We start from the raw sequence: 23,672 nt of genomic DNA on the forward strand, positions 1-23,672 counted from the left end.
GTGAACGTGGAAATCATTTGTATACATGTTAAAATGCAGGTTCATCCTTTGCGCCTCTACACAGAATTGAACCTGCAAATTAGGTTCCAAAACCGATATGCTCAGTATGAGAGGTTTTCACTGCAGGCTCATTTGCTACATGTAGAGAGCCCAGAACAGACCTTGGTGAGCTCATTCAAGCCCATTGTAAATGGAGGAAGAATCTTTGGGAAAAAAAGGAGATTTGGAAGGGCGAGAGCAATTGCTACTCTCACCAGCATGTGAATTAGAGGATAACACCACATTACAAATTCAGACATTAGAAGGTAATTTAGTAGCTGTTGTGGCTAGGCTAAAACAACTTAAGGATCAGCTCAAAGCAAGCAGGGAAAGAAACGGCAAGGCAATGTGTGCTGGATATATGTACACTAGAGAACAAAATCCAGTACTGAATATAAAGAATTTGGGCCAGGTTACAGCTGATTGTTAAAATCACAGAGATTGAGTCAATGTGCCAAGTTAATGCCACTGCCACATCTACCCCAAGACCAGGAAGTGGTGTAAAAAGCCACCCAAAAGGCAGTAGAAGCTACGCATGGCAGGGCAGTAGAGAGCAAAACCCTGTCACCTATATCAAAATATGTGAAGACTTTCTTACACAAAGCTTCTAGTAGCTCTAGTCAGTACCAGCAGGACCATCTTAATACTTGTAGAGAGAAAGGACATGTTAAAACCTTTCAACAAAATAATGGGAGACAAGTTCTTTAAGTTCAGCTCTGAACCACAGCAGAGAATGCTGGAATCATTCTATTCCCCATGGCCATCGACAATTTTATGTTGACTATAATGGCCTCAACTCCAAAACTCCTGTTGATGCTTCCCAATGCTTAGAACAGAGTCCCTAAATGGAGATACACTGACAATCACTTGACTTTATGAACAGGCAGGTGGATGTTGAACCGCAGAACCCAAAACTGGCATTCATTACTAAAGATCATCTACATGTTTTTTTTGTTAAAAAGCCATTATCTGAAAAGGTCAACGTAACAGCTCCAGATGCTCCCTCTCGAAGTGCACAGATGAATCTCCATTACAGGTGATTTTCCTGTGAACCAAATCAACATTGCTGATGTGCAACAACAAGATCAAAGACCTGGTGAGATAAAAAAGGTGAACTACACCAAAAATGGGTACCTGTTTTGTTGCCTAGTGTACGAGAATTGAGGTCAAACTTTCCAGCTAGTGATCCCTTGTAAACAATAAGTCAGTGTACTCATGACAACTGGGTGACCACCTAGGCAGAATCAAAGCGCTCTTGAGGCTACTCAACCGAGTGCATGGCGCACAAAGCATTGTAAAGAGTGTCTGACATCAAAAGTACAAGCCAAGATGGATAACTTAAGATATTTGGTGTTCTGCAGTCCACACCCATTTTGGAGCCTGGTATGTGCTTGGAGTAGATACCTTGGATTCATTCCCAAAAAGGTCATAACAAAATAAGCATTTGACATTTTTAAGGTTGTCTGACCAACTCTTAACTCCAAAAGCCAATGACCTGCCGGCAGGCCGAAGGTCTTAGCAGAGAATAGCCCCACCAGTTTTTACAGTCCCTGTTGTTACTGATTAATACGCCTTAGTGTTTGACTATTAAGAGGTTCAACAGGTTGGAGCAATTAATTTTCTTTTTCTTTTGATAAGACTGCTAAGAAACATAAGAACAAAGCCCAATGAACTTTGCCATAAGATGTGTTATAAATATGGTGTATGTAAATACATAGACTCTATAACTGCGGCTGTTACGCCATCTGAACAGAGATACAACTGCGAGTTGGCTTCCAAAATCCTCAGTTACTTGTATACTGACTGAAAGCTTATGACAAGATAGTTGTGCCCCTACAGAATAGAAAAATGAAACAATAAAAAAATCACTGTTCTGAGTTTACTATACTTGTCATTCTTTCTTGCACCCAGTCATGTTTATAATCTCCCAGCATTAGAGTGATGCAGCAGTCTAACTGCCTGTTTGAGATCATACGTTGGAATCCCTTTTCCCTTAACTTGACTAAACTGGGGTTTACTAAATAATACAAATCTGAGTGATCAGTTACTGTATAAGGTTACCTTATAAAGCTGACCTGACTCAGCGCACAATGAGGTGGGAATTAACTAATTTTTAATTAAGAGGGTTGCTGTACAGTATGCTTTCATTGCTTCAATGACAGACATTGAAATGGGGTTAAACGGTCAAAGGTCTTTAATTCCTTCATTCTGTTCTCTAGAGCAGTCATCATGAGCTCTGGCATCTTGTGACTTCCAGTCTTTCAAACCCGTTGACTTTCTCACCCTGAAGAACTCTTTGGTCGAGCCAGCATCCAGTGTGCCGTAAGCGATCTCCGTCTGCTTGGCCAGGTCTTCAGCACTTTCTATAGGAGACACCATTCTCTCTACTGTCAGGAAGGCAGCTAGGTTAGCCGTGTAGGAGGAAATGATGATGAGGGTGAAGAACCACCAGACACCACCTACGATGCGGCCTGAGAGGGACCTGCATGGAATACATACACACACGCACACGCACACACACACACACACACACGCACACACATTAGTATTTAAATCTTTCAAAGAATTACAGAATTTCTGCTTCCCAATAAAAGCCTTTTAATACACTGGGTGTACATAGTGGGTCTGCACGACATTGTTAATAGTTACAGCCCAAAGGACTGCTATACATCAAGCCTTAATCCTCTTAATGTCAAGACAACAAAACAGACCCTTTTTTTACAGTCTTCTTCTCCTTGTAGACTGAAATTGTTTTTAATTTGTTGCCACATGCATTCTGATGTATACAGCTAATAAATTAGCAAAAAAAGTGGAATATTATGTAGGTTATCAGACAACCATGTTGAGCAAGTATTCATAACAACTGCATAAATGCACAAATGCTGAAGACAGTCACTGTGTCTTTTTGACTAGCCACAGTTGGACAGAATCGTGCAGAGCGATCAGAGGAGAGGGAGGACCCTCCTACCCACCAGGAAAAAACAAAGCCAACTGTGCTGTGGTGAACTCCCAGCCATGGATGACTATGGCATCACCAGGGATCAAACTTATTAGAAATATGTGAATGTTGTTAAAGCTTCAAAACATACTCCCAGATCCTACAGTCAAATTAGTGCCAAAACTCAAAGACAGAAAGTTCAAAATGAGAGTGAGTGGTGTGTAAAAGTGAAGAATTCAACAAAGAGTGAAGAATGAATATTTAAATAGTTAAATTGAGGTAAATAGAAATAAGATAAGATAAGATAATCCTTTATTAGTCCCACAATGGGGAAATTCTCGGTGTCACAGCAGAAAGGGATAGCAAGACAATTCTGCTTTTTGGTCCTTAAAACGTTTATGAATAGCAAAGCAGAATAGCAAAAGAAGGCCTGTCACCATCTCTACCACCGAAGGGATTTCAAACTGTCCTACAAGGTGCTGTGGAATAACTACACCTGCGCCATCGAAAGCATTCAGTTGTAGAGCATCACAGCCTGGTTTGGGAACAGCTTCAAGGCTCTCCAGAGGGTGGTGCGATCAGTGCATTATCCAGAATGAGCTCCCTGACCTGCAGTCAACCTACAACAAAAGCAGTGCTGGACCAAGGCCAGCCATTCCAACAATGGACTCTTCTCTCTGTTGCACTCAGGGAAGCGCTTCGATGAGGAGGTGTATCTTTCTGCAGGCTATTCAGGCTCGAACCAGAACAACAACTAGGACTACCTCACACACATGATTGATTTTACTGGATGTCTAATCCTTTAATACAGATCATTATATTTAACTCCTGCTCATTGCACAGCATTATGTCGCCCTTCACTCTTCTGCGCGCTATACTTCACACTCTTATCATCTCTTACATGTTGTACATACAGTATTTACATTGCACACTTTCAATTTCTATTGTCTATATATATTTTTATATTATTATTCAGATCTTATTTTTTGATTTATCTTCATTTCATTTTATTTATTTTATATTCCTATTTAATTTTCATACATTCTTTGCTTTTTTTAATCCTTATTTTTTCATGTGACTGGACAGTTCATAGTTTAAGTATTTTACTACTAGCTGTACTGTGTTTGAGTATACATGTGACATCTGATTAGTTCCATCCCATAAGATTAACAGTAAAATGTGTGCTTGTGCCTGAGCAAAATGCTTAGGGTGAACACAGCTTTATTTAGGTAGCTTCTAGTGATGGCAGAAACGAGCCAGGCAATGAGCCGGATTATCAACACATCGAAAAAGCAAAAGAATGCTCACAGCATAAATTTCAAATGATTGTTTCGGTTATATTGAGACCTTTGTCCTTAAACCAGTATAAAGCCAATGTTCTTTGTGTCACTGTGCATCTGTGTAACCGGATAGTATCTGGATCTACTTTGATCGGATTCTGTTTACAACAAAAATGCGTCCCCAGTCTGACCAGATAAGATCCGATTTTACTTTCCCACGTAAAAAGCACACCAACGCCATTGGCAATTTCCATTTTACTTCCTATAAACAATGATTTCTCATGAAAACTGCCCTGTTCCGGGAGACCGAACCGAGAAACGGTGGGGGTTGTGGAACAATAGATGTTCCTTGTACTTCCATAATGGTTCAGAAAATGTGACGGACTGCTTAAACCACATTAATACTGCTCTCATCAACCAGTAAGGAGGAGAAACAGGAGACAAAGCAAGAGGGAGAGTGAGAAGCCAATATCCACAGCAATTATTAGTCGCATTAACGTTTTTCCTACAGACAAAACAGTATTTCTGCTTGCCTGACGAAATCTGATCGCAGAAAACACATTCTGTTTACACGTGTATTAAATGTGTACGAGGTCCATCTCTAACCACCTCCGATGCATCTCAAGAGTGTTCACACATGGCTGCCTAATGATTTAATAGTTTTCCCATAAGAAGCAGTGCTTTATTTTTGTGTAAAGCTCAGTTAGCTTTATAAGAAGCTTTTGGGTGTGCCTAGCAACTGAACTGGGAAGGCATGGACCTCGCAGGCCGCCCCACAGCGACAAGGTCAGGTCTACCCAAGCTTCACTGCAAGCTCAAACGCCCCTCAGACACTAGGGAACGGTGTGTGTTATTGAGTGTGTGTACTGTATACACATCTCAGGAAAGCTATGTCCCACTTACCTCTGCTAATGTTTACACTACTCAGAGGTGTCGACTGTGTGACACACTGCTCTGTATCTGCTCAGCTCTTACCTCACACCAAAAGGTGTTCAGCTGAGATAAGACCTATCACAATGGAACCCTGCAACCACTCATTAATCTCACTTTCAGAACGTTACTGGTAAGTTTAATGAACATATGCATACTAATTGCTTGGGATTAATCGAACCAGGAGCGTTTAGCCTCCTCTGTAATTGCACTTTGAAGAGGAAAAAAAATGATTTGTGCCTAAATCCCTCAGGAGCTTTATCTCTCAAGTGTATCTAGAACATGCACAACTAAATGTGTGTGTGTGTGCACCAAAATATATGTGTGTATCCAAAATAGGGAAGCAGGCAACTGTAACAGAAAAGCAACAGGAGCCTGAAAGGTTATTGGAGTTCTGATAAAACACAAGCACAAAAACAAAAACATACGCAAAGCATAATCACTTAAGCTGAGCGAGAGATGAAACGAGCGCCATGAAAGGATGACAAGGTTGAAACAACCCGAACACAAAGAGACACGCAGAAAGAGAAGTCTTTGAATGGGTCGACTTTCAGAGGGCAAAAAAACAAAACAGTGAAAATGAAAGAGAAAAACAGGAGCAGGGAAAAAATGCCCTGATCGGAAGGTGGTGATTCAGCTGCATCGGTCCTGGAAAGTTGCAGTCATCTATTCTATGTTACCTATGTTCATTATATTGATATCCAATAAATAATACACTAATTTTAAATCAATAACATAACACAATAAAAACATGCCCCCCAACTCCCCCAGTATAGAGAGCTTTTGGAATGGTGCATTGCATTACCACAATGTTGAACCTTTGCTCCTCCTCATTAAACACACCTAATTGAACTTCTCAGCAAATTAGCAAGGCCGGCATTACTCAAATTTACTCAAAGACAGACGTGGGAAAACATTAACCTCTGTAGAGCAGTGACCCATGCAGAGCCCAGTTTGACACACTTGGTGTAAAATGATTCCTCCTAATCAAAAGGAGTTGCAAGATTGCATCAGTGCCGTCCATATCTTTAAACAGACCAAGCACGCACTAAACTCAGATGCCAAGTATTAAATCTGATTATTATTATAGCCTTGTTGGCGCAGTCATGTTTGTTTATGTCATAAGTGTCATGAATCATTGTGCTCTGAATGTGTTGGCAGAAACGTTACACTGACATTATGTGACAAGGTGGTAAAGATACCAGAAGGTTTAGTGAGTAACAAGGAAGAGACACCATAGAACCGTAACTCCTCGGAGTTATGTAAGCTCCCTGTACAAAAAAAAAATATTCACCTTGCATGTTTAGGGTGGTAGTAACTTCAGGCTCCTGCAGATGGTGTTGCACAAGAATGATCAGACTATAAATACCTGGGGTTGTGTAACAGGATTCATAGGTTGAGAAGAGATGGTTCAGTGTAGTGAATGTCTTGTTCGATGTGTGGGAAATGGGTCACAAAGCAGATGTTAATAAATGTCAAAAGGGAGTGATTGCATTTGGCTGTGAAGGAAGTAGCTGAATTTGCAGATGGAAGCATACGGTCATTCAGATCTAACAGCATCATCATAAGTGAAGAAGCAGAAGTGAGCAAAGGCCTCTTGCGTGCCACTTTGCTCCATATTTTAATGGTATGCAGTTCCCTGTGGAGTGTCCTTGGTTATGTGGGACCTGTGTTTACTTATAGAAGTACTTTTTCATTCACAAGCCATAAAAACTACCGGCAGTCCTTATTTGTCAGTTTCATCTTTTGGACACAATTCTGGCGAGAATTTCCTGTAGACTAGGAATTCTGCCACTGCTGGTAGACCCATATGACCGTATGCTTCCATACACTTGCCAATTTAGCTACGGCAGCAGGAAGGAAGGACCTGCGATACCGCTCCTTCACACACTTTGGGTGAAGCAGCCTGTCCTTTAGCGACAGGCTGCTTCACCCCAAGTGTGTGAAGGAGTGGTATCGCAGGTCCTTCCTTCCTGCTGCCGTCAGACTGCACAACCAGCACTGCTCCCAGCGGACCACATACACACACACTTAACTACACACACATGTTCATGTTCAGGGAATACTATGTGCAATACCCCCCCCCCCCCCATGTGCAATTAAGAGTCTTTTGCTGTAAATAGTATTGTTATTGCTCTTTTAATTCTTATTTATATTGTGTATATAGTGTAAATTATTTATCCAAATTTTTTGTAACTGAGTGTCTTGCTATCCCTTTCTGCTGTTACACTGGGAATTTCCCCACTGCGGGACTAATAAAGGACTATCTTATCTTATCTTACTTTGTTCTCACTACTGCCTTTGACAGGCCCAAATGCAATCACTCCTTACTCATTAACTTCTGCTTTGCCACCCATTTTTCACATGTCAATAGAGACATTCCCTGCACTGTACCACATCTTCTCAATTTATGAATCAACTTCATATAGCATTTTTCAAGTCTTAATAATTAAATGTGGAACTATTTGGATTAATCTACACAGTGTGTAGTACTGGATCAAAGAACTACTAACATGATTCTTATACATGTGTACATATGAACTAATTATTCTTTGGCCTGGTATAAACTTTAAGACATTTAGACATTCAAACATTACCCATGCATTTTCTGATATAATGACTATACAGTTACAACTAATCCATCAGACTTGTACTTCGCATTTGGACACCATGTGGGAGAACTGCAGATGCTTTTGATTGGTCTACCACAGTGATCTCCAAACTTCCTTTTGGGAAGTTGCATTTCTGCAGGTCTTAACACCAACCCAAATCTAACACACCCCATTCAGCCAGCCATTACTACTAGTGGTAGTAAAGGGTTGTATTGGAAGGGGCGTATTAGGGTCAGATAGTTCAGGGATCAGGGTTGCAGACCACTGGTCTACCACCTGGCCTGATCTAAATCTAGAGGAAAGACTATCCCTTCACTATATAAGACTGTGAAAAGATATGAAACTTCAGTTTCACAACAAAAGATTTTACCTTTGGCCAATCTGACATCCGAAATAAAACATTTTTTCAACCACACCTGCGAGGCAGACCTAATCCCTTGGCACCAATGTGGTTCAGACTGACATATGAGCTCGGTTGAAAAACACTGACGGAGTCCTGGAGGACTCTACCTGCAGGAACATAAACAAACCCGGCAGTTAGCAGCTGCTCTGGCTAATCCTGCCTCTCTCTGGCTGAGCCGTAGCTGAGGTGAGTCGTGACAGCGTGAAGTCTCCGCTCACAAGAACTGGCCAGCGGGTTCCATTCAGGCCCATGCAAAAACCTGTTTGTGAATGAGCAATACTGCAGGCACACTTTGTCCATTTCCACACAATGAGCTGACACTGTTATGCTAACATCCCGTCCCTGACCCTTTCCAGGGTAACTGATTTGTGCCAAACAGACTATTCTGCATACATTTGCTGCACCGCTGAACTGCTGCTGTGAAATGTAGCTAAACTGAGACTGCCGAGCTTTTACTGACAGCAGCTATAACAGTCTAAAAGCTGCTATAAAGTCAATGTTAGTGTTATATCAATATCTACATTTTGGATATCAATATTCAGACACTGCTACAAAACTGCTACATAACAATAATTAGCAGAATGCAGAGGCACATTGAATGAAGTTGTTACTGTTGCTTTCTTATATTGTTTAAATAGAATATTGTAATGACATATTTAATGTCATATGTCATTTCACAATTATTTACACAATTAATGATTTAGGCCCTTTGACTTAAGGGCAGTATTAATAACCGCAAGGGTCTTCTCTTTTCTCGCATATCAGCCAAGAGGTCCTCCTTTCCTACCATCCAAAATGATGCCATGTCTTCGCTTAGCAAAATGAGCTGAACAGTGGAATCAGTGAACTGACTCACTACGGCATCCAGGAAGCAGAGGTTCTGTGGTTCTAAGTCATGGTCAACTGCCGAATATCACGGCGCACAAACAAACCATGAACTGAACATGTCGAATTCGACCAAACATTTCCAAACACAAATAGCCAGGACACACAAAACAGACATTTGGGTTTGTGTCCGTCCCATTGTTGGGCTCTGGATCATTACCAGCACATTTGATTACAGAGCATGCAGACAGACAATCAGCAGACATTTTTGTTTGCAGCGGTTTGCAATTAGAGGTATAAATGAGCATTGCAGGAGGTCTAATCAACGCAGGGATTTTCCTTTAGAGGCCTTCCTACGCCTCATTTTAAAACATGATCTATTATGGATAAAGCCTGTAGTATCTTATTATGTATTTTAAGCACAATGGGCATCATTCATCAATATCTATCATAAGGATTTTCTGAAATTAGTTTTAGAGAAAAGTCCTAATAATAGTCTACGTCAGATTCATTGTGTGCTTTCCGACTGCAGAACTGTTCACAGCAATGCTCCTATAATGATGGATCACACTGTCCTTGTAAACTGTTCAAATCCCAAAAAAAGAAAACATTGGTGATTGAAGCAAATGAAGCAAAAACGTTTGTGAAAACTGCATAAGTGGGTTTTAAAAAGAAATAGTTAAGGTTAGTGAATAAGGCCCATTAATATTATAATAAAAAATTCCGCTATCAAGCCTAATTCTCTGGAAACAGACCATAACACAGGGCTGTGCAATGAGGACAAATCTCCATTTCAAAGTGCAAGTCAATGGAATATCGCCTGAAACTGTTAATAATGTGAATGAGACTTTTGTCTTATGAGTGACTTTTATTTTATAGTTTACTGATTTAATTATTAATTCATAGTTCGGTATTTTTGTTGTTGTTCAACAACTGCCATTAATGATAAGCTAAACTTGTGTTGAACTGGATTCTTTTTTTATCTACTACTGTATCACTAATTTTCAGTTATCAAATACCAAATATGTGTCTAGATGACCACCTCTAGGCTTAGGGTTTAAAGGCTTGACTTCTAATTCTAAACACATACTATATGCCAAGGTTAATGTAATTTATGGAACTGCCTTGGCACAGAGCGCTTATGGCCAGCTGACATATACAGTACCTAGATACAAGAAAGAAAAGGAATGTAGGTCAAAAGTGATCTGGGAAAGATTCACACCGAGGCAGTAGTAAGGTGAGGTGTGTTTGGATGTGTGGGAGCTTGTTACATGCACTCCGCACTGCTCTTCAATCCTGCCTCTCCTTCCATACTGCCTGTTTACAACTCCTCATTACTGAAACATTGCACTGCATATAGTCTCCATGAAACATGACACTCCATCTCCATACATTTCAGTTTTAAGGCTGTTGAATTATTCTTGTCGGTCCTAGTGTTGGCGAGGCGCCATACACATGAACGTTACTGAGCTTACTGCTGTAATCATGACCAGGGGACATTTTCTGCAAAACCTACATATGACTGAGATGGATAACATAATATACCTAATAATATGTTTCTTCTCATGGATGCAGGTTCTCCATCTATACATGATGAAGAGGGAACCCTAACTGTCGAGACAAGCCAATCTCAACATGTCCGATACTATAAAAATACACTATATGGACAAAAGTATTGGGACACCTGCTTATTCATTGTTTCTTCCAAACTCAAGGGGGTTAAAAAGGTTTATTTGGCTTGTGTTGGAGTATTCCGGAGCATTGCTGTGAGAATAATGATCACCCCACCTCATCTCCAACTCTGAAACTCATCCCAAAAGTAGGGATGTTCTGATCTGATCAAGTGGATTGGGATCAGGGCCGATGTTGGTATTTTAATATCAACATAGTTCAGTGTTCTGTTCATCTGTTGTTCTCAAGGTGCCATTAACAGACATTATTCCCAGCTGGCAGCACTGAGGAACGTTTTCAGAGTGTAAACAAAGGTGTTTAGAATCTGAATTTGAAACTATTTTACTATATACTATATAAACTATATAGAACTATTGCAGAAACTCTTAGCTTTACCAAGCACTGAGTGCTTTGTTGTTAAACCAGCTCTGAAGAGTGCATCCAGAATCGGGAAGAAGCTAACGTTAACGCAAATACACTATATTTAACAAATCATAGCGCATTAAAAGAGTGATTTCACATCAGTAGTTGACAAACAACAGCAGATATCAGTCCAGAATGTACACCACTACACACCACACACACACACACACAAACACATATAGAGTGATTAGACTGCAGTGTTATAAAGGAACTGGGAGCTGATTGGTCAGGGAGGAGCATCAGACTGGATTATAAGATATTAAACACGCCATAAAACATTTTAAGAAAAGTCAATACTAAACTAAATCAATCAGTTTTAGTCAATCAGAAACTGTAACCTGTATAAAATGTTACTACTTAATGAGCACCACATATTATCTAAACTGTGTGGCTATTTTATTTATACAAAACAAAAAGATCGAATTGGATCAGTATTGGCTGATAAGACCATTAAGAGACTCGGAATTGATCAGGAGTGCAAAATAACTTGATCAGGACATCAAAAAGTATCCAAAAGTATTGGACTAAGCACCATCATTCCAGAGAACACAGTTCCACTGCTCCACAGCTCAATACTGGGGAACTCTATACCTCTGGCAATGCCGGGCATAAGGCATGGTGTCAGTAGGTATATCTGCTACTCTTTTGACAATACTTCTGTACAGGTACTAGCTTGTGTCAGAAATAGGTGCAACTTAAAATAGTACATTCATTAGAAGAGATGTCCACAAACATTTGGACACAGTGTATGTTGTATAAACCAAGTAGAATGCTTTATTAATTACTGACTAATACAAATCTAATTTCGAAAATTATTATTGGAGGAATTAGACACTGAAAGGTTCTTTGGGGAACCAGAAAGGCTTTTCCTACACCATTTCTGCAAAGAACCTGTGTATTATCAAAGAAACCCACACATATGGTCTTGAAACAAAGGAATGAAGGAATAAATCTCACATAGGCACATGCACTCTGTATTCATCGTTAGTATTTCAGTAATATTAGATCAGACATAGCCATATGAACGCTATTAAAACTGTAATTCAAATATGAGGTTATACGACACTGGGACTGTCGAATACAGGACTTAATGGATCTTGCTCAAAGCAGGAAAAAATCAGCTGGTGTCTAATTTCATTTGATTCCCCTAGACCCTCCTTCTCCACTCAATATAGTAATTTGCATGGCTAATGACTTTGGCAAGTATTAAAAAAATGGCTATTAATATCCATATTAGAGAGAAAAAAAGTTACAGAGAGAGAAAAAAAAGTTCAGATGAGAAGGAAATTGAGTGTAATTAGGCAGGACTTTGCCCTTCTTCACGCATCCACAAAACAGGCCGAGAATAGACTTTCAGCAGGTCATTATGGGGATTGACTGTGGGGACGACAGCATGGAAGACAGCTTCAAGAAGCCATATATATCCCAGTGTTAGAAGGAAAATCAGGCAGCGGAGACAGAAGGAGCAAGAAAAGTGTGCACAGTGTGACGTGCTGATGAGACGCAGAGGAGTGATTGATGATGACCCGAATCCAGCGTGACTTATTGCAGATAATGCACTTTTCTAAAAGCACCCAGTGGCACTTGACAAGAGCAAAAGGAGAGCGGCAGTCTGACAAATATTTCTTAAGAAGTCACCTCAACCGCCTGACAACTCTTTCTGCAAACACCACTAATCAATTGTAAGCAAGCTGCTGGAAAAATTCCTCCACACACACACAATGTCTGACTCATGCCTTTCAGTGCTTAGAAGCAAATATCAGTCTCTTGCATAATAGCTTAAATATGACAGCAATGAAACAGCTTTACATGTTAATTTCATATCCTGCCTTGCTACATGCGGAGCTTATTTATAAGCCCTGACGCGCAATCCAAAGTAACGGCACTAACTGGTGAAGAGCAGCCAGACCCTGAAGGTGTCATCATAACGGGTATGTCACGCCAGCCCAGTCTCGGGCAGCAGATATGTGGAGTTGGGCAAGCGAGAGAACATTTCAGCTCAGTGCTCTGATGTTGTTTGACAGCTTGGGCTGGTCAGATTTTGGGCAGTGTTACAGTGACACACTGAACTCATTTTTGGGCACACGTCACAAATCTGCCACTGTCCAAACTCTCACTGCTTTTCAGTGTTTCATAATAGATCTGCTTGTGAGCGCCCAACCAATTACACAAATGATGGTTAGAGCCACAGACTTCCACAGTGAGAGCCTAAGATTTTGATGTAGTGTAAATTTGTGTGCCAGTGAATCATAAGCACTAGCTGAACCAGCGAATGAAGATGAGTCCACATGTATGCAATAGACTATTATAGCCATGCAGTGCAATAACCTGTGCTGCACAGCACATAAAATGACACTAAGTGAAATCGCATGAAACATGGTTTGGATCCAAAAAAACAGTAATAGGCTAAAAAAAGACTGAAAACAACAGTTCTGTTCTGGTAAAATTAAGGATGATCATGCTTTCAGTTCTGTTATTGATCCTAGCAAAATACTGTTTATTTCTATTTGGTTTCTGTTCTTGCATCAGAGTATCAATAAAATATGATCTGGATCTCTCTCCCCTCCATCATGGACAGTGCTCGTAAAGCCACCAGCATTGTGGACGACCCACCCACCCCTCACACAGACTCTTCTCACTGCTGCTGTCTGGCATAAGGTATTGGAGCATCTGAGCAATCGCTGCCAGACTCTGTAACAGCTTCTACCCCACAGCCATCAGACTTCTCAACACATAATGACTGAGCTGAGACCCCCCTTTCACCTCATGCACACTCACACACACTTTATACTTCATACGCACTCACATACACATCTCTATTGATGCTCCCACCATGTGCCTACTTGCACACTTATCAGATTATTACCTTTATGTCACAGCATATTACATACCTTTGCACCTTATGTCTGATAATGTCTGTTATCATATTTATTGTATTGTTCTGATTCCATCCTGGAGGAACATCATTTTACTCCACTGTGTTCTTGTACTCAGATGGAATGACAATAAAAGCTTCTTGACCTGACTTTTACAGGAAAAGTAAAAACAGGTCAATTGCAAAAGCAGGACAATTGCAAAGTGTACTAAATTCACTGACATCTACAAGCTCATCTAAGTATTTAAAAGATCTGGAAGGTAGAGAACCTCTCAAATAGACCTGCTTCTATGCTGAAGAGAAAGGCAAAACAACTCTCATATCATAGCAGAAGGGCTATAGCAAGAATTAGCTAACAGAGGGATGATAGTCCTCCATTCTACTGTGCAGCATTGCTTGCACAAAGACCTGCAGAGGAGAGGTCAAACCAAGAATATCAAGAGAGTAAATATCCACAATTCAATTACAATTCATAAAAAAATTATGCAAATACACATTCACATTATACCCAATACTAAAAAACGTTGACTGACAAATAGTAGAATTCATAATCATAACTACTCTCCTCTCTGTTTTAACCTCCAATTATTCTCTACTGACAGCATTCCAGACACCTCAAGCTACTGCCCTGCCTGCATCCACCCACACTGTACCTATGGTGCATAGGGACAGCATTAGTCACGCTCGTCAATGCACCAAACTCTGGGTACGACAGATACGCACTATACACTCTCAACTAAGCTGTACGACATAAATATGCAACTACAAAAGGGCTACACTGCGACAGAGACAGCAAACTCACATACACACTGCCAGTGCGCACGCTCGCACTCAGCGGGGCTGATAATGGTACTCAGTCAGCAGTGCTCTCACACTGTGAGCTGTGCCACTCCAGAGGAAATACCCATGTCTTCCTGTGTTGCCATGGCAGCAGTCTCGGCTCTCCAAACAGGCTGCTGATCAGCAGAGAGCGAGGTTTTGTCCCTGAGCCGCTCTCCCTGCCTGAGCCTAACAACTACAACCTAGCAAAAACCAAATGCTTGTCCTAGTCCACCTCATTCTCTTGACCTGCCTGGATGACTCATGCTTTCGATTGGTCAGCTACAAACATAAGCATGTTAGTACATGAGTACATATGTTTGAATGTTTGAAACAAATGTTGATACAAAAAGCAATTGCTGCCACCATGACCCGAGGATCGCTGGTTTGAGTCATGCTGCCTGCCATCAGCAGTCGGAGCCAGAGAGAGCACAACTGACGGCTTTCTCTCTCCCCACATCACTTCAGTATGATGTTACTTTTGTTTAAAATATAATTTTCTCCTCTTCTAAGTTTTAGGGTTAGTTATTAGTCATTGAGTTCATGCTTTATATACTGGCCCCTAAAGCTACACTTTACCTCATTTTTCCATTCAAAGCCTATGGCCCGCCAAATGTCTATTACCAAAGTAGCCCCACCAGTTTGTACAGACATCCCTGTAGTTACTGAAGAATACATATTAGTGTGTAGTGAAGTCCGAACACTGGACTTCAGTGTTCGGCCTGGCAGCAGCTCTCAGGAAGGGAGCCCATACTCCTATAACCCATTTTCTCTGACGACCTGACCCTAGACAGGGTCATAAACAGTAATCCACAAACATGCTAGAAGATGAGTATGAACACTGATGAGTCACCACAGGTCTACATAACCCAATAAGTACAAACTATAAAAATCTAATTGTTGGTTCATCATAAATACAATCTTTGTAAAATGGAATACAATGGATGTGCAAGACTGGAATGAAATCCTCTATTGAAACAGAGCCTGGAGGTAATGTCTCAGGACCACCACTCTTCTGATGTAACCCCTTTTGTTTAAGCCTGATGTCTGACTGTCACACTTACTCTCACACCTGTGCCTAAATGGTACTGCATATAGCACTGACCACATGCATAGGCTCTGACTGCTGGTCATGCTCCTCCCAGGTTTCACCCTACCGCACCTCTACACACCTTCCAGATTCTCCTGTCTAGTGGCAGCTTAACCAGCTATCCTATCTATCTATGGTAGCTCACTGGATCATCTTGTTTGTGTTGGCTGCCCTGGCCACCCGTCCTGTGGTGCCTTACCAAGCTATTTCACCCGTGGTGGTTCCCAAGGTACTTCTCTTCAGTGATGGCTCCTCTAACTGCTCTTCTCGGGGGTGGTAACTGGGATCCTGGGACCCTGTCCTGGACTCCACCCTTGTTCTTCAGCCTCTTTTAAGACTCTTTTAAGAAATCTACGACTCATTAGGGCACTCTACTATTTATGTATTCAGTGTTTCAGTGTGTGTTTGTGAGGTTTCTGTGTTGCCAACTAGAGTGCTGAGCTGTGCTCCTGTGTATTTGGATTTGCAGTATACTTTGCTTTGTTATTTGGATTAGTGATTATGGATTTGCCTGCGTGTTACCTGCCTGCCTGTCTGTGATTTGACCCCTGCCTGTCATGACTGTGATAGTTGGATTAGCCCAAAAAAGCCACTCCCGACTTCTCTTGGCATAATAGAAGACCTGACTGACCAAGAATACAGCCAATAGGCTTTAACCCCAAACTTCCACAGTTACTATGGGGACCCAGACCAGTAGAGCGACCACATTTGGATTTTCAGAATGTTGTTTGCCTGCCAGTGATTTGATTCCTGCCAGCTTTAACTGAGATGTAGACTAACCCCAACACGTTCTGTTACACTGACACTTCAGCCTTACCTGACTCCAAATGCTCCCACAACGGAATTGTCTGATAGAATGATAACCATGTTAGTAAAGGGCTAATGTGGCTGACTGAGCCGTTCAATAGACGCCTTAAATAGGTCTACCACTGATTTCCCCTGAGATGAAAGATCCAATAATACTAGATAGAGGGCAAGTGGTATATGTCAGTATTTATCTTGGTTTACAAGAATAAACAGCTACACACTACATATGTCCCTTCACTTCTCTGGGTGAGTAACATGACTTGTGGAATTCTGAGCAATTATGTAGGCAATTATGCATTCCAACACTGAAAAAAAGGCCATTATAAATATAAGAAGTATATTTGCATTTATTTGCATTAATATGCTCTTGAGTTGCTTTTACTGTATGTTTTGATTCTTTATCCATCTGTATTATGATGCACCAACCCATCTGGTTAACATTTGACTTAATCTGAGCAGGAAGTATTTGTTTTTGTCAGCTTAAAACATACCCATGTAATAACATGTATCCGGCCATGACAGTGCTAAATTGTCCAGCTACTTAGTCTGTGCAAATGTAAGGACTATGTAAAAATGTGGTTAATAATGCATTGGTTAATGTAATATCTCAGAATTATCATCTATACTTTAATCACATTTAGCTTGTTTTATTTCACATTTGCTGAGGGTATACACAGAGGCAAAAAGTGTGTCACAGTGCAAATACTTCTGGACCTGACTGTAGGTAATTCCCCAGAAGAGTCATTTTACCAGATATAGATATCTCAAAATGGCTTGAGAATTCTAAAGTAAGAGCTCAATAAAGACCCCGGAGGACTGCTTCACAGAGCTGCTGCAGATGCTGTTAATTTCCTTGGTACAAAACCTGTTGCACATGGAACAGCACTGCTCTGAGGGGGGGCTGTACAACACCAGGTACAAAGCACAACTTTCAAACCATTCATTAAAAAAACAAAATAAATAAAAAAATAAAAATCTAGGTTTGTCTTATTTGGGGGGTGATGAAAATTAGCACTTGCATGTGCTTAAAATTAAACTCCAATCACATAAAAATTGTTACTATATATATTAGGTAGGTCCCAATCAGGTTTTTGCCCCCTGATCTGATCTGAGTACCTTAAAGCTGACTGTCAGCTGAAACAGATCTGATCTGTTTGTATAAAATAAAAATACAGCCTCCCAAGTTAGGTAGGGGTGCAGTTACTTAACTAGTAAACACTCGTAAAAAACAGTTTTTACCAGATAAAACTGAAGAGTCAAGCTGGGATGGAAGTAATGTTATATGACCCCAAATAAACAGACAATCATTTCATGAACGAGGGGTTAAAATCACCTGTTTTAGACACATTAACTAACAAACGCTTTTGCCTGTTGTTCTCTGTGCTGTTTGTTGCTGCAGGGTCAACTCTAAGCTAAGCTAAGCTGAAGTTGTCCTCTTACTTAAACATGTACACAATGTAACTACTGCACTATTTGAGGTGGAATGTAGAGGTAGCCTTGTTTTGGATGCCAACTGGTAACGTCATCACACTTACTTATTAATATTAAGATCTTTTTTGTTTTGTTCAGCAAAATTAAGACACAAATGTCTTAGGTAGTTCACAAAAAATGGGCACAGGGAACAGTAATGCTGTCTGTAAAAATGCTATGAACTTTAAATGGCTAAAAATGTTAGCTAATGTTACCTTCTGAGAAGCAGAGAATCATGTCTGTTAATGGCGCATAGAGTATGACAGAGGGTGCTCTGCTTAAACAAAATTGAGGTTTAAAAGCCAATACCAAATCCATAAAAAAAAAGCCTGGATCGGCCCCTATCCAGATCCATTGGACATCCCTACTACATACATTTCTTTCAGGAACACAAGAATACATGAAAAAGAATTTTAATCTGTATTCTCAAGAAGCCAATGAATGAAAACATGACACACCAAATAATCCTGAAGAAGAATGAGCTTTCCGCTGTAACGCCACTGATGTGCACTGAGAAGTTCTTGCAATATTCTAGACAATTAAGGTAGTAAAATGTGAGACGAAATGTGCATAATTCTTGTATTGTCAAGTGCCTGAGCCAGAAAGGGTGACAAAATGCATAATTCATTGCGGAATTATTATGACTGCTGAGCTGTAAAATTGTTGTTCAGGCAGGTAGGAGTGTACTGTAGATGTCAATGGTGATTAATTTTTTCAGAGCAGCAGTGCTTAACGGCGTGACCATGTGAATAAAGCTGGAGAAAAGAGACACGCATACACGCAAGCATTCACGCAAAGACAAGCAGAGCAATATTCTAATCCTTTATATTAAAAGTTAATCAGTGTCAGTGCGGCCCGTCGGTTTTGGCAGTCGAGTGTGTGCTGTGGGAATGAGAGCGGATTGCTTTTGACGCGCCACAGTAGGCAGATATGAAAAAGATCCCCTATCTGCTAGAGCTATCATCAGTGTCACGGCTGCGTGATGGAAACATGGAGACATGCTCCGCAACTTCATCCGCTCGCCACAACAACCTGAGCCATCAGAGTTCAGCAGCCGTGCGAGAGGAAAGACTGGAACAGCACTGCGTGGAGAGATAAGTAAGCTCATACTAGGAAATTTCGTTTTAGGGAATCGGAAATAGAAGTGTGGACGACCCAAACCCAGGATATTTTCACTGATAATGTTCAGGCTTTGTGTCTTTCACACACAGGGCCCTTAAACAGTGTTTTAGGAGAACACACATTCAGACTTGCTACAGGACGTGACATTCATGTACAAACTCAGGCAACTTTTCTGTAAAAAGTAAAGCGCCACAGAGGTGTTTTACTTTGCTAGTGACGCTTTGTCGATTTGCACAGAAGCTGTCATGCATGCAGCAGTTACCACTTGTCTCTAGAATTATGTATGAAATACACCCGGGCGGTGTTTTCACTTGTAGAAATAAACAAAAGTATATTGCAGCAATGTTCCACCTTGACAGCAGTAATCCAGATGCCACTGTATTTTCATAATAATGTTTTAGATTTTACGTGTCCTTCTAGTAACTACCTGCGACTTTTTATCGTACTTTTTATCTCACTTTCATTCATTATTATCAGTAGTGTTGCACCAATATCGGGGCAGATACTGGCTCTTACACGCAGTATCAAGAATAGAGAGCACCAAACTATGAAGCTTACTGATGCCCTACATTTTATTTTACATAGAACATTTTTGTTTGCATGATTTGTTATGAAACCAAACGTTTAAACAACCAGTAAAATAGCAAATATAAATAGTTATTACCATTAAATGTCTGTTTAATGGTAATAACTATTTATGACTGGATTTTACAGGTTGTTTTACTGGTTGTTTACATTTACAGCACTTTTTTTTCCATGTGGTGTTTTATTGGTTCTGAAACCAAAAGTTGAGTTTAAGCAGCTTGTTTAAAAGCCACGCACTGATGTTTAGTACTTTTTACATAGAGAAGTGTACCTGAATGTGAAATGGCTGCATAAGCACTTTTTATTTCTAAACTGGCACTTTTTTTTTCTTCACTGCTCTGAAATACAAGATTATGCTTCCCTACTTGCACGTGTTTTTGCATTGTGGTTATTTTATTTTTTTTAATAACTTTTCGAATGTGCAGTTACTCAACCAGTAAGTGCTGTTCTTTTAAGCTTATTAGATCTTATTTGGAAGAAGAAAAAAAGTACAACATATAAGATGTGGAACGCTACAAATACCAGGATTTATAGCCATCTATCAAGTAGTTAAGTTAGTTGGTATTGGTATCAGCACTCGGTATCAGCATATACTTGAAAATCAACTCCGTAAGTTCAACTCCATATCTGGAGAGTTGGAATCCAGCACAGCTACTAAACCTGGCAGTTCTGACTTGTTTGAGCAGGGAAAACTGGGCTGGACTCCGGCCAGATCTAGATTGATTTCTTTCTTGTTTTTGTTTTTTTTTGCAGTTTGATGTAAATACTGTTAAAGTTTTAAAAGAAACTAAATTAAGAAATGAATTTGAAGTTTTTTGTGTCTGTCATCTCATGAAAAACAACATTTTTACTTTTACCTACACATTAAGCCTATAGCAGTTTAGCTCCGCCCATTTACGCTGACGTTTTAAGGTGTTTCAGTCTGGACTGTTCAAATGCTATTATTACAATGAGCATTTAAACAACCATAAAGTGAAAACACTTTTAATCTTTTCATTCAAAGCTTAGAAGTGGGCCTCTGACAGAATGTCACATTTTTTGCTAATAACCCATATTTATTTGTTATAAACTCCTAATATGTCACACTAGCTAGCTAGACTGAATGTACAGATCAGGTGGTACAAAAAACGCAGGACAATCAACAGGAGCTAAACAAAATGAGAACACATTGCAATGTTTATGTTTATGCTTTATGCTAATCTGAAAATAAATGCTACTGAAAATAAAATGATTTATCCAGTTTTTGTGTTCTGGGTTTTTTGCCTGTAGTAAAAGTAATGGAAGGGATTGGGTGCTGAGATGGAGTGCTGGATTTCGGTTAAAAAGCACAAAGGGTGCCAGTGCAAATGGAAGTTTTTGGCACAGCAAAGGCTGCACTGAGGGCTGCAAGGGCAGAAAGCGGAGTGTGAATGTGTGCTGTGAGATTCCGGTCTGGGAAGAGCCACCTGCATGGGGAGATAAACAGAAGTGGAGTGGCTGGCATGCATTAGGCCTGATGACGGAGAGGACTTTGAGTGACAGGTCTGACATTTGAGCAACTAGTGAAGTAAACAGGGCGTTTGGAGGGAATAAACATGCACCAGGCAGGGGCAGATACGCAACACCCGTTTGACGGTTACCATAGCGCTGTGGTACCCCCTCACCACCCGGCCTATCAGGGTTCATTAAGTAGGAGGTGAGGCCATGTAAATTCATGAGTGCTGCAATCCCCGCTGGATGATCACATGGAGAAATGCAGAGTGGGATAATGCTGATTAGAGCCCGCAGTAGTGCTGCGCTTCTTTTCTCTCTCACTCCCCCGCTCACTCTCACCCTCTATTGTGCTATTTTTTTTCTTTTTTTTTGGCTAAAGATTCACTTTAATAGATTCCCTGGAAAGGTGTGATTACACGGCAAACGCAGCACGGCACGTCCGATGTTGACACTGGTTGACATTGTTGACAGACTGTGCTGCTACCTGTTTTTACACTTTCACTCTTCACTGACGATGAGGGTTTCACCACACAACTGTCGGCTCTGTTTGGTTGGTGTATGAGTCACGCTATGATGTGACGGGAGAAATGACAGATTCTAATTAACATCCTCTAAAGCCTTCGCTACGCCGCAGCACTGGGGTCCTCTACGGTGGAGCTCGACACACGCACACGCACACACACAACATACCCCCAGACTGCTGACATTTCAGCTCCATTGGCAAAACAACACAATCAATCCTTATTGGAGCACAGAGCATCCTCCATGCAGGCAGGGCTATATCGTCTAGGTTCTTCTTTCTGTCAGGCTGTACTGAGATGAGGGCAGTGAAATACTGGTATCTCAAAAAATGTGAGACGAGGCTTAGGTGGGTCAGGGACAGGGGGGTGGTAAGTTGAGTGAGATGGAAACAAAGTGAAGGGTGTGGGCGATCGATTTTGTCATTACGTCATGCATCAGACAGCATTTTATGACTTGTTTGTAATTACCCTGACACTAGTAAAAAAAACCCCAAAAAACATCAATATAGTATTGATTAAATAACCAATGCAAGACACTGCTAGTCAAGTGCTAAAGAACATCCTGAAACAAGCATAATATTAACCACAGACAATTAAACATGCCTCCGCCTAATAACCCTTGGCAGTTATCATGGCCAATTTCAGAATTATGGTACAATGTGATTTACACAATTATTTTAATATAGGCAGAGAACTAACAAAAGTGCAGATTGTAAACAATATACTGATATCTCGTTTGTGTTTATAAGTAGAAGACTTAAGTTTTGTTATGATTTAATCTGCTAAAAAATTGTTCTGCATGTTTTCTAAAGTGCTGGACAAAAAAATGAGCTTGAATGGATTGAGGTTCATTAGCCACCTTTGGAACAATCCTTAGTTTCTTTCTATTAGATTTTCTCTTATCCGTCCACATCCAGGGAGGTTAGGTACAATGCCATTAACTGTAAACCTCCTAATAACCTCCACATTGGAGGTGGTAGAATCATCCATTATAAAAACTGATTTATATAATAATATTGTGACACAATTAGCAACACAATTTTAAGGAGCTAAAACTTTTGGTATCCAATGATGTTTTAGATTTAAACTTGGAGAATAAACAGCAGAAATAAACTGCACATCCTCACAGTCACATCACAGTATTTTCACTGGAGGGTTGTCAATATCTGTCAACATTATTGGCCAACTGATAAATTGGTCAGCCTCTAATCCATAAATAACCATGTAGGGCATTGACCAAACAGCCTTTATATAGCTCAGCCTCACTTGACCACCACACTTATATTTTGCTAAGGAATCCTGCTATCTGTATTCAGACATGGGCAGCTGTCCTGACCTTGCTAGTAAAGGCTAATGTATTGGTTGGCTCCAGGGTTCAGGCCCTGACATTCCTCCTCTCTCATAGCCATGCTGCTATGGACACACCTTTCTCTGCCCTTCCACCAAGTGCCATTCCCTTCATGTTGCTAATTTCACCCCCATTAATTAGATTTTTAATTGGTGACCTTTGAGAGCCAGGCGGCCGTGCAAAGACTCAGCGCTCTCACCCTCTCTGCGCTTTGTTACAGAGACTTGAATACGGCACTTCTGTGTCTTTTATCTCTAAAATTCAAAGAGTAGCTTTGCCCCTCTCATTACAGCGGAGACACTAGGCTGTGGCCAGACCGCGCTGAAGTGTTCACAGCTGTCTTGTCCTATTCTGCCGTGCTACTGCATATGCCATCGACTAGCAGCACTGAGGAGAAACTGCTAAAGGAACTCGAGCTAAGTATTAACTCAACAGCATGCA

General features: G+C 40.6%; 1 protein-coding gene across 2 annotated transcripts in view; it reads right to left on the reverse strand.

The window, feature by feature from the left end:
• The window catches only part of gria1a (glutamate receptor, ionotropic, AMPA 1a), a 125,350-nt gene that overhangs the window by 22,342 nt on the left and 79,336 nt on the right, over nt 1-23,672 (reverse strand). For both annotated transcript variants that reach the window (XM_072663427.1, XM_072663428.1), the window contains exon 12: nt 2,323-2,521. In XM_072663427.1, coding sequence (XP_072519528.1) covers nt 2,323-2,521 — 199 coding nt within the window. The remainder of the gene's footprint in view (nt 1-2,322; nt 2,522-23,672) is intronic.

Source organism: Salminus brasiliensis, chromosome 19 (assembly GCF_030463535.1).
Source record: "Salminus brasiliensis chromosome 19, fSalBra1.hap2, whole genome shotgun sequence".
Lineage (NCBI taxonomy): Eukaryota > Metazoa > Chordata > Actinopteri > Characiformes > Bryconidae > Salminus > Salminus brasiliensis.